Source organism: Molothrus ater, chromosome 10, assembly GCF_012460135.2.
Source record: "Molothrus ater isolate BHLD 08-10-18 breed brown headed cowbird chromosome 10, BPBGC_Mater_1.1, whole genome shotgun sequence".
Classification (NCBI taxonomy): Eukaryota; Metazoa; Chordata; class Aves; order Passeriformes; family Icteridae; genus Molothrus; species Molothrus ater.
This window is the reverse complement of record NC_050487.2, coordinates 9,485,290-9,497,617: the sequence shown is the minus strand read 5'-3', so window position 1 is coordinate 9,497,617 and position 12,328 is coordinate 9,485,290. Positions and strand designations below refer to the sequence as shown.

Below are 12,328 nucleotides of genomic sequence, written 5' to 3'. Positions count from 1 at the left end.
TTCCACTTTTAGACATTTAAATGCATTTAATTGTGTCAATGACACATAAACAAAGTAAAACCACTGTCACAGATACAGCAGATTGCACCCCAAATAGTTTTTTTGCACTTTATAATTTCACAAGAACCAAACCTTAAGCAATTCCTTAATTGAGAGCCATACCTTTACCAATCTACTTCCATCTGCAACCTCTTACTTTCTCATCTATTACACTGAACTTATGAATCCTTGGGGCAGGAACAGCCTTTGTTCCATGCATACTGTCTACCAGCCAATTACTGTGACTCTTGGACACCACCACAGTCAATATTGTGGTAGATCCTAGTGGCCAACATTAAGCAGGTTTTGTATCCAGTGACAATCCCAAGCCTTAATAAATGTGATGGCTAAACATAAGGAGTAATTAAGTTCCTTTAAGTGAATATCTTCTCAGGCAAAAATAGAAACTACCATCCAAAGTAATAAATAGTGCATAGAAAGTCCAGACCAAAGCCCCATGGGGCTCTGATTACAGAGCAAGCAGCATGGGACTGTTCCCACACTGTGGACACATATTTTGGATGAAGAAAAAGATCAAGTGTCAAAAAGGAGCAGCCATAACCTTGGCTCCAGGAGCACAGAGACAGACATCTCAGAGGCACTGCACTGGCTCAAGAGGAGCACTTGGCATATACACACAGGGGGAGGAAAAGGGTTGCCACTGTCCCATGAATTGTTTAGTATGTTTTGCTATTCTATGTCCAAAATATACAACAGACTTTCAGAACTTTTGAAAATTAGAGGAGAAAAGAAGGACAGAGAAAATTCTAAGAGTGGCAATTAGCACAGTAGTTAGATATTCCTTTTGAATAGAAATCTGGGAGTGCATGTCCCCTGAGATCTTTAACCAGTAGCTCAGGGGGATCATTTTTCCCTTTGGTCAAAAGGCAAGGATGACAGAAGTTGATTCTTTCTTTGCAAATCCTTGTGCATGATAAAAGCCAAAATAGCAGAATCACTAGAGTCTGATGCTGGTTCTAGGTTGAGATTCATCCAGGAGTGCATGTAGCACAGATTGACAGTACTGAGAGCTGACATGGGTCTGTGCTGTGTAACACACACAAATTCTCTTGCTAGCACAATTTTTTTTTTGCTAACATTTCCCTAGTAATCAAAGTGGATGAAGGACTACTTCCACAGAGTTCTCCATCTACCTGCAATGACTATTTCTTTCATATAGTGGAAGCTAAAAGAAAGACTGCTGTGATCAGATATGGAACAGTGGATCTTGATTTATAGGTGCTCATTTCTCAGCAGCAGAACTCATCAACTGCAGAATCAGGAACCCAGCTCTGCTACTGTGCCCCACAGCTGCAAGGTGTTTGCTGACTCCTTGAACTCTTGTACACTACTGCTGGGAAAAAATGGCAACTTTAAGCTGAGAATAATAGAAGAGCACAGATGCTTTGTTTATGCTCACAGAGTATTCACTTTCAGATGCACATTTGCCAACTAAAGCATGATAATGCCAATTCATTGGGGAAGTACTGTGTCTAGGTGCCTTCAAAAATAATTATAGCCATAATGGTAACAATTTGCATTCCCAGCATTCACTAATTACAGGGTGACCACAATGTTTACAAGGCATACAAAGACTATAATATGTTTTGTATTCACAACTAAAGCTAGAGATATTACAAGCTTGGCTTGTGATTTTTAACTGACCCAGTATAGGGGGAACTTAGGCATGAGACAAATGTGTAGCTGTGTTGCTAAAGAGTACTCATTACTTGTCAAAATTCAATTCCAAATAATTAAAGTTTTTTGTATTTTGACAATGGGCTTTTACTGCACTTAAACAGCAAGGTATTGCTCTACTTGTGCAAATGAGAAGCAGCTAAAATATGTTTCAACTTCTTTGTGGTACTTCCATCATGATTTTGTTTTAAAATGGAACCATTAGAATAGGTGTTTGGGATTTTTTAGCTTTTCCTAATCTCACGAACACAAAGACAAACCCCCCCAGCTGCGTATTCAAAGTAGAAAATCTGCTTCTTACTTCTCTACCTACATTGCTGTGTTGGAAAACTGTGCTGGGACACTCCTGGTCTCTGCTCCCTGGCTCTGTGAACCTTGGATTTCCATGTCTGTATCACAGCTCCCTCAGCCTGCCAGCCCCAGGCACCATCCTCCCCCAGCACTTGGTTATTCTACAAGTCTTTTCTATTTTCCTACCTAGATATGAATTAAAGGAGCCAACTTGTATCTAAAATTCTTGTCTATCAAAGACACCTTCTCATACAAACTATTGATGGATTCACTTCATTTGGTGCAAGACAATGGTCAAGTCCACTCTTGGGAGTCCCTTTCCTTTTGCTATATTATAAAATAAGTGAGAGCTGTCCTGAATTCTGGAGGGTAATGGTTGCTTTGTCCATCTTGTGCCTTCTGTTGTGTTTACCAATGCGGTCACGTGGGGAAAGTAAAATGCTGCCTCAGCTTGCAGAGAACTCAGGCAGATGCCAGGCAAGTAATGAAGTGAGCTGCAATTTTTCTAAAATCAGACACAAAAAGTTTCAGTGTTGATGCTGATATATTTTCTAGCTTTTTCTTCATTCCTTCCATGCATGTTGAGACTCCTTAACTCACAACCATCGATGTATTTTCATTCCCTTCTCTGAGTTATTCCTTCTAATTTCAGCATGGCTTCTGAATTTTACTTTGATCACCTCTGTAAAGTTTAAATCTTCTTTCCTTGCTTAAATTAGAGCTAGATATCACTGCCTGGTCCCCCACAAAAATACACCAAACCTTAAGAGGCATACAAACCCTCAGAATTAAGATAATATACCTTGAGGAGGCAACAGGAAAGGACAGTGGTGTCTGGCCTCTGAAAAGCAAGAAACTAACAGGCAGCATGAAGAGAGGCTGCACATTTGCAGATAAGGAACACACTTTTGTGGAAATCTGTGTGAAAATAAGTTCTGCTTTGCAGGAAAGCTAAAATATGAAAATCTAGCTATCAGTAGTTTTGTTTCAAAGAGTGTGGTTTTCTTCAGACCATCTGTATGTGGGATTTTCCAATCACTGTCTCCCAATTAATGAAAACAAACCTCACTTTGCAAAGTTCATTGGCAGAAAAAAAAAACCTAAGGTGTTTATATGATATCTTTTTTTCTTAAAATGGAAGCAGTGGGATTTTTCTGTGCTGAAGACTGTTTCAGAGAGGCACGGCAGTGATACAGAGAGGATTTTATGTGCATTACAACTCTGGGTGCAAGACGTTCTGCTCTCCAGCAGAGGGACTTCCACCGTCTGCTTGAAATGTTTTCTTCTTTTGTGACAGACATGCTCAGTGCACACCTAGCCTGTGTGCCACAGGGATATCTGAGCTCATCGATGGAATGCAATCCTTTGTTACCCCGAGGTGAAGATGTGGAATCGATAGGATGGCAGGGAAACATCATTGCACAGCAGTGATACCTGTGATTCCAAATCCTGCTTGCTTTACTCCAGTGAGCAGCTTTGTTCACTGTAGCTGTCCTGTGGCAGGACTGAGCATTTTCCACTGCAGGGTGAAACCCTTGACCATGCCTGCTACAGAAATCTCAGGTGCTCTGCTAGCACAGAGCTTCCAGCAAAATGGGTGAGGAATGATTTACTGGGGTAGCTGTGGACCCTGTTTATTGTACTTTATAAACCCCTCAAAGTGGTTAAATTCTACTGTTCTCTGTCCACTTAGATGGCTACAAAAGACAGTTGTTTTCATTTGCACATAAAGGCCAAACACAGATGGACTTTTACTATCTCTAATGTTATTCACACACTTTTCTGTAAGATATAACTTGCTTTACTCTCTACAACATTTCTCCATTCCCTGGAGCATTTTGTGAACAATGTCATACCTTTATAGAATGAGAATCACATAGGCTGAAAAATGCCTTTAACCCAGCACTGAAAAGCCCCCTACTGAACCATGTCCCCAGGTGCCACATCTACATGCCTTTTAAATATCTCCAAGGATGGTAGAATGGACTCTTCCATTTCCCAGGGCAGCCTGTTTCTTGACAACTCTTTCTGCCAAGAAATTTTTTTCTAATATAAACAGGTGGTATCCTACTGTGTGTAAGTGTTAAAGCAGGTCACTGACCATTACCCTGTGGATTATGGGGCCTTCATTCTGCTCCCTGTGTCCATCTTCCAGCTCAGGGGGTGGTACCTGGAGACCAGCTGGACCTACTATTGAACACTGAAGCAAAGAAGGCATTAAGTAACTCAGATTTTTCCTCACCTTTTGTCATTATGTTCTCTCTGCCATCCAAAAAGAGGATGGAGATTCTTCTTAGACTTCCTTTGGCTGCTAATGTATCCATAGAAACATTTTTTTTGTCTTTTATGACAGTAGACAGATCAAGTGCTAGTCATGATTTGGCCCTTCTAAGTGTCTCCCTCCATAGCCTCTTGGCACCCTTGTGCTCCTGAGTTGCTTGTCCCTTCTTCCAACTTTCATAAACTCTCTTTTTTCCTGAGTCCCAGCAAAAACTCTATTCAGACTCGATTCAGTCTGGTCATCTTCCCTGCTGGTTTGTCTTTTGGCACTTGAGGATGGCCTGCTTCTGCATTTTTAACATTTCCTTCTTTCCTTTCTTTACAAGACAATACATCCTATCTAGAATACTTCTCTGCTCTTTTTATCAATCTCTGTAGGATGTTTTTATTTAGATATGCATTTAGGAAATGCAGCTATGTGGCACTTTTGTTGCTTAAAAATATTCTACGCTTCTGCCTTTATTACAGTTCCAAGCCTCCCCCACCTAACTTCCTCTGCTACTTCCTTAATTTCTTAAACTTTGTCCTTTCACAACCAATAACTTCAGTTCCAGGATAAACTTATGCTTATCTTTCAGTTTAAATTGAGATAATTCAGTACTTCATCCAAGGTTGCTTTGTGCAACCAACACTTTCCAAATGCCCTCACCATTTCCCAGAGCTAAGGACAGAAGGTAGGTTCTCAGTCTGGCTCAGCATTTTGGTAAATGCTGGCTGCTCCTACACTACAGAACTTTTAGTGTTCTCCATCAGAGACCAGCCACATAATTAATCTCTGCTCATAAGCCATTTCTTCTTATTTTTAGGAGATCCCTCTACTGTTTTCCATCAATATACCATAGATATATTCTGTGAATACTGATTAATCCTCACCATTCCTACATCAATAACCAAACAAGAAATAAGAAAATAAGGCATAGGGGAGTTAAATTACAATACTTACATAATTACCTAATATATGATTGGACTTATAATATAGGTTTCCTTACATAAGATCTATTTTTAGTTACTAAGCATAGTCACCACTTTTTTGAATTGTATTAAAAATGATGGGTTTTGAGAACTCAGTTGCAAATTTGTCTTTTTTCTCCAAATTAAGCATTTTGAAAACCACAAGTCTGGGATCCATGAAGATTTGAGAAAACCAATTAACAGCAATCTGCCCTTTCCCAGATCTTATATTCCTGTTTGAATGTTAGCTGTGCCCATCTGATCAACAAAGAGGGGAATAACACAATACATCTTAATCTTTTGGAAAGTCTAATTTGCTCATTATGATATTGTTAAGGAAAGCAGTATCAATACAATCAATAGCCACAGCACACAAAAATAGATACCCTGTATGCCACAACCCAGCAGATTGAGAATGGGCTAACAGCCCAGCTGTTGGAAACACATTTCACCCATCAACCATTATTTGCACATTAAGATAGAACAGGTGTTGAAAGAACAATCAATGTTTGTATCTGCCACGGAGATAAGACTTTTGTCATTCCTCTGAAATCAGGGTCAAATCCACACCTTTAAAAATTATGCTATCATAGTAAATGGCAATATAATAGATGGACAGTAAGAGATTGTCAGCTGGAAGGGAAGATTTAGGGAGAGAAATCTTGTACTGTTTTTTCTTGTTTTTCATGAAGTCATGACCGTACCATACATTATTCAATTAACAAGATCACCCTTCTACAGTCACTTGAAAATTCCTCTTATCATCTTTGTTCCTTTCTTCTGTATGAATTGAGGTGGATTTTTCCCTCCACAGTTTCAGTGAACCCTGGCTGCAGCTTCTAAGAGGCTCATTATCTCTTCTCTCACATCAGCTTCTGCTTTCAAGGCTTATTGTTTAGTTCTTAGTATAAACTGACAGGCTAAAATCCCTTCAAAACACCCAAGGTGCCTTTGCCACTGAGTAAACAGCAAAGCATCAGGAGTGCTGTAAAACCCATTTAATCAAAAATATATACTACATGAACACTGGGACACTGAAATCCTTTGGAAGTACAATTACCCTAATTTCTTCCTTAGATGAAGGAACACTTGATGTGTTATTTAGGTGGGCCGTCATTTTGAATCTCCATTATAGATTTGATTTGCTTATGTAAAACATGCTTTAGAAATGTGCAGGGTTCTCTCAGTCTTCATGTCTGGCAGCACTCAGAAGTAATACAATCATATCAGTTCATACAGGTTACAGAGCTGTAACCTGTACAGACTTGGCTATCCAAATATAACCTTCCTAACAAGTTGCTGGCTGTCTGGAGTGAGTAAATCAACTTAGTCTTGTGGTCCTTGCTTTGGTCGAGACATAATTGGAGCAACTCACCAAGATACAAACACAAATATGTGATTATTGCAAAGCAGTCCTCAGGGAGATTTCCACTCAAACCTCAGTGACATTCAATAGTATTTTGGGGACTAACTCCCTGAAAGCCAGACAAAAATTCTCCATCAAAATAAGGGTGCCTGTGTGTGCATACACATGTGCATATGCACCTAAATCCATCTGTGCTCCTGTCTCCTTGTGCACACACACCCCACACATACACACCAGTGATGCAGTGCCACAGTGCTTTGACAGAAGCCATTCACATGGTGTTTAAGCAAAACCTCTTCTTTCAATTGCTACTCTCAGCTAGTTCTGTCAAACTAATAATACAGGTCTGTGCAACAAAATGTTACAATATCAGTATTAGCATATAAAATAAAGGTAAGTATAGGTTTCCCATGTCTTTATTACTTTTCCATTTTCTCTCTGCTGGAGAAATTTGCCAAACCCAAACACTTTCATTTTTTCGTATGTGGCAGTTTTGTTTCTGATGACGACAAAAAAAGTATCTCTGTTTAAGATAAAAGGAGATGTTGCTCCTTTGATTTGGTTTTTTGGTTTTTTTTTTTTGGTTCCTAACAATATACAATAAATATAACTACAGTGGACTATTTAATAGTCCTGTAAGAATTACATGATCTATAGCTGAAGAGAGTCTAGCTGCCTCAACTAAACAAAATCACTTGCTGTAAGAGCAGTTTTCAGGACAGTGATAAATCACAGTGTAATACAATCATGCATTAAGCTCCAACCAGATGTGAGACTGGCACAAATATTAAAGTACAACTGGGCAGAAGTCAAGTATGTACAAGTCATTGACAACATTGGTGTAAGTGCTCTAGACGAGACATTTAAAAGAAATTTACATAAAAACATAGATTAAATTTATCAAAGTTTGATAAATTTTAAGACAGTAAAAAAGTACAGAAAGCATGAAAAAAATAAAAAACCCAGCCAGTTCATACTGTACAGTTTTACTACATTTATATTACAGAATGAAGACAGAAAAAGATACGAGGAATTAAGAGCAAAGAAAATTCTGCTGGCTGTGGCCAGTGGAATTTCATTGCCAATGGGAGATGCGCACACACAGATGCACGCACACGCACAGAAAATAAAGACATAAAGCAAAAGAACCATTTACTGTAACAAATGACAGACAGAGAGGTGGGGACATTTGGCATGTTGCAGCACATGGAGTCATTCCCGATTGGCTAACGATGGTACCTGGCTCGGCTGGAGCTCGCCGGGCTGCCGGAGCGGCGCCACCGACGCAGGAGGCACTCCTGACGTGCTCGCAGAGCGGCCCAGCCGGCAACTCGACTTGGACTCTGCAAGGGAGAGAGAGAAACACCAGTGAGCAGGAGCAGGGGGCTGCTGCAGCAAGCTGAAACACTGTGCTTCCAGGATTCCCTTGAAATGGAGACTCCGGCCTCGGTAACCAGTTGAAGTCTTGGACATACGACTGAATCATGAGCAGAAGTTGAGATCAGGAGAGGGATTCAGGCAGGACTCATGCCATGTCCTGGCCTCTTTGCTCTGGCATCTCTGAAGGACAGAGCATAAAACAGCAGACAGGAAGAATACAAAAGAAGCATTCCTGTTTCCCCACTTCCCTGCTCCCCAGCACCTTTTCTACTCTTCATGTAATACAGCAGTGATTAAGGGAGTTACAGAGGCTTCTGGTTTCACCTCTCCATCCCAGAGCTGAGGGACATGACAGCCCAAAGACTGGTTGTGCTGAAGGAAAAAATGAAATGCCAGAAAATAAAGGAGGAGGTATGTAAAAGTGGTGAGGATACTGTCACACTTGGGGATTTGGAATGACACCAAAAATTCTTGGGAATCTCATGTCAGTAGCAATGAATTGAGAGACATAAAGTAGGAAGAAGAGAAAAATCAAAACATCAGCAGTGGCAAAGTCAGTTGCCCAGAATCAAGATGATAACAGAAGCAATGGTTGCCTTGAGAGAAAGCTCCATTTCAGAGAAGAACTTCACAAAAATGACAGTGTTATTTGATTTTCCTTCTACTGCTTTATATGGAGTAATTTCTGAGAAGGCTCCCCATTGATTTCCAGCACAGGTTACTATTGTACACATTGACAATGAGATGACCATGCAGTTCAGGAGGCCTGGATGAAAGTTTTTATATCTAAGCCAGGCTGACATCCATGTACTACCCTAGTGTTCAGCTGGTCTGGGGGAATCTGCCATTTTCTGAAAAAGGGATCTGCCTGTTTCTGCCCAAGAAATTTTTTTGTCCTTGCATTTCCTTTATATGGCTGAGGAAGCAGCTCTCAGTCTATGACTCTGCTCAGATCAATGTGTTCATTCTCCTCATGTTTCATAAACCTTCTTCCCAACCCTGCACCTGCTTTTTGTATTTAGTGGGCAAACACCGAAAACATTTGGACTCACCAGATAGATTTGGTCCAATAACAGAGTCTCACTGTTCACATTGGCAGTGCTGCTTTGCCATGAATAACAAGTAATTACAATACCATGCTTCATCACAATTTAAAGAATTTCTAGGTTTTTTTAAAACAAGATTTGAAGAATTCTTCCTATCCAATTCTATGTTTTCAAGAAGAAAGGAAGAACCTATGCTTCGTGCAGTTGTGGTTTAGCAAGTTTGTCTCTGAAGCACAACTTTTCCCTGTGTCTGTCTGAAATTTATTTTGTCATGCCTCATTTAAAGAGCTGCTTTGTCTGTGTTTGTTTTACACTGATTTCTCTATTTCCTATGTGGGTCTCTAGTATCACCACTGGCCACTGGCTGGGCCACAGCTTGAAAGGAAGAAGATGCCTATTGCCAGCATGACCTTAAAGTCATTTGACACACTTTGGAAACTTGAGGACAGCTGGCACATTACTCCACATACCAGCACCATGCTGGAATGGATTCTTCCACTCTCACTGATGCTTTCTCATTGTCACCTTCAATGCTTATTTTCTTCAGATATTTCAGAATTCAATAGAGCATGGAGAAGAGCTATCCACTTATTCTGGAGCACTTAGACCAATGAAAGCATCTGTATGGGTGAATATTCATCAACTAAATATTAATAGGTTAGTTAACATCCAGCTGGCTGAGCAGCAAAAATATTTATGCTGCTTGCCGAATGCATTATTCAGTTCACTCTCTCCGAGTCAGTCTGTAAACACACCGCGAGTCAACACAGCCACAGGCACACAGAAAGGAGCAGACTGGCCTCCTCCATAACCTTGCTTTTGTACAGTCTGCTGCTTTGCTTTTTTTGGACTTGGGCAGTTACTCTGAAGGTTGATTAGGTTTGTTTTTGTTCTGATTTCACACTGTCTGTGTGCCAGATTTCTGACTGCTCCTTTCAGTAATATAGATATAATAATGGATCTCATTATTATATCTCATCTCTCATCTCTTGGAATTCTGCTGGGGTTTCAGAAAGGACAAGAATTGGGATTTTTTCAGTTGTTTTTCTTTACTGCTAAGTAAAGATTCTATTTCTGCTGTGACAAGCAGAATCAGACACTCAGTGCATAAAAAACTCCAAGACACTGTCTGACTATGCTTCTGAATTATTTTCTTTGCTTTAGGAAAGCAGAAAGAAGTGTCATAATTTCCAGTTTGGATCTGTGAGCAACAGCAAGAGATTACCATTTCCTTGCCAAAGAGACTCCTTTCATCTGGCATCAAAGTAATAAAACCTATCACACAGATGAAGTATTAGTTCCTTTATCTCCCTGTAATATATGTTCCAGTATTAAGGAAACTATTGTGATTTCCATGGTGATCGTCACCAAAGGGTGCTTCAGACATGGCTCCATCTAGCTTTTTCTTGTATCAGTGGCAATATTTTTAGACCAAATAAATACTGTATTCTACTGTAATTAGTGGTCTGCATAACAGCACACCACTTGGGGGAAAAATAGTCCATAAAAGGTCTGTTTAAGTGCTGCACGACTCACTGCTCTGTATTCTGCAGCATGTTATTTTTCGGCTATGGGCAGCTTATTCACTCTGCTGGGGCTATCTGGGTTTTCCTATTCAATGCCAAGAATCTTAAAGGAAAAAGTACTGCTAGTAAATATCACGGATGGTTTCTAGCATTTAGAAATTCGTGTTTATCTCTTGTGGATGATACTGAGACAGCTCAATATTAACATCTGAAATGAGTATTCTTGGACATCTTGAGAAGTCTCTTAGTGACAGAATTTCATTGTGTGGAGCTGAGTTCTATCAGCCATCCTGAGAGGCACATGGGGAAGGCCCTGTAGGCCAGGGGATGCAGGGCATGTGAGCAGCCTTTAGAGATGCTCTTTGCAATCAATGGGCAGCATGAGGTCTGAATTCAGCAGATTATTGGGGGTAGCCAGGAGGCTGTGAAATATTATGCACAAAACTGTTCATAAAATTCACTTGGTGTATTTAGAAATTTAGCGGTGTTATTTTGCACAGCTTCAAATGTCGCATCTCTCACAGTGACATGATTTGAAAAATGCACTGCAGGTCTCTGGGAGCCAGATACAGTGTTAGGGGGGCACAGTGGGTCTCATTCCCCTCTCAAGGCACCCACAGTGGCCACAAAACTCAGACAGTGGAGTGGGACCACAGCCCCCTGACACCAAACCCACAGACAAAATCAGCTGCAATGGGCTGAGCATCACTGCACTCTTGGGTTTAAACTCAGCACCAGGAGGGTTACACGTGGAACCAGGCAAGCATTTAGTTCCAAAGGGCAGCATTAAGAATGAGAATTTTGAGAGAGACTGTGCAACACAGAAATACAGGCTTTCCAAGCACAGATAGGATTGCCTTAAAGTTGTGTATTTAATTATGTGCCTAAGCACTCATATAAATGGCTGGTTTTCCAAAACTGCAGGGGCTGCCAGCATGACTAAAGATGTAGAGGCTTGGCTGATTGTATTTGGGACATGGGGTGTTGTAGGATTTTCCTCAATAATACACAGTGCTGAAATGCCACAAGATTTTATGGAAATATTTTCAATCAGTTTTATACCAACTTGCTATGACTTTCTATATTCTCCAGAAGTACAACAACCCTTCACAATTTTAATTTTTGGATCTTAATGGGAAGAGTTCTTTATCCATCCAAGGCAGCCTTCATTCTGCCTATCCTAATCTTAATTCAAAAAAATGCTCTGGCTGTCACTTACGTTGGAGAAGCTCCTTATCCTGTCACAGTCTCTTCTTTGCACATGAAAAGAGAAATATTGCTTATTTGCTACAGCTGCCAAGAAATGCATTTTGAATTAAACAAGGCAATGTGACAGGCTGGGAGCAATCACATAAAAAAAAAGAAGAAAAAGAAGAAAAAGAAAGCATGTATGCTGGAAAAATATATCACACCAAGTGTCTTCATACTGGCCTAAAAAGAGCTGAGTAAGCTGAAATACAGCTTGAAGTTATGAAACATTATGGTGCAATAAACTATATAGTATTATGCTATCTAAAAAAAGCATTTAGTACTTTGCTATTGGCAGAAGCCAGTTAGTGCTAAAATATCACAGCAGCACATCAAACTGAGCAGTTTTCACAAGGGGAGCACTGAACCTGTGGAACTCAATGTTACCAGATATCCATAGGTCAAAAGTTTTGCAAGTCTCAAACCCAAGTCAGGTAATGAGCAAAACCATGTCTGAAAAGGAACCCCCTGTTTGGGTTTAGGGGATATTTTGCCCAAAGGGA

General features: G+C 40.2%; 1 protein-coding gene across 3 annotated transcripts in view; it reads right to left on the bottom strand.

Annotated features, from left to right (window-relative positions):
* The window catches only part of NYAP2 (neuronal tyrosine-phosphorylated phosphoinositide-3-kinase adaptor 2), a 136,663-nt gene that overhangs the window by 18,885 nt on the left and 105,450 nt on the right, over window positions 1–12,328 (bottom strand). For all 3 annotated transcript variants that reach the window (XM_036388404.2, XM_036388405.2, XM_036388407.2), the window contains one exon: window positions 7,865–7,968. In XM_036388404.2, the coding sequence (XP_036244297.1) occupies window positions 7,865–7,968 (104 nt within the window). The remainder of the gene's footprint in view (window positions 1–7,864; window positions 7,969–12,328) is intronic.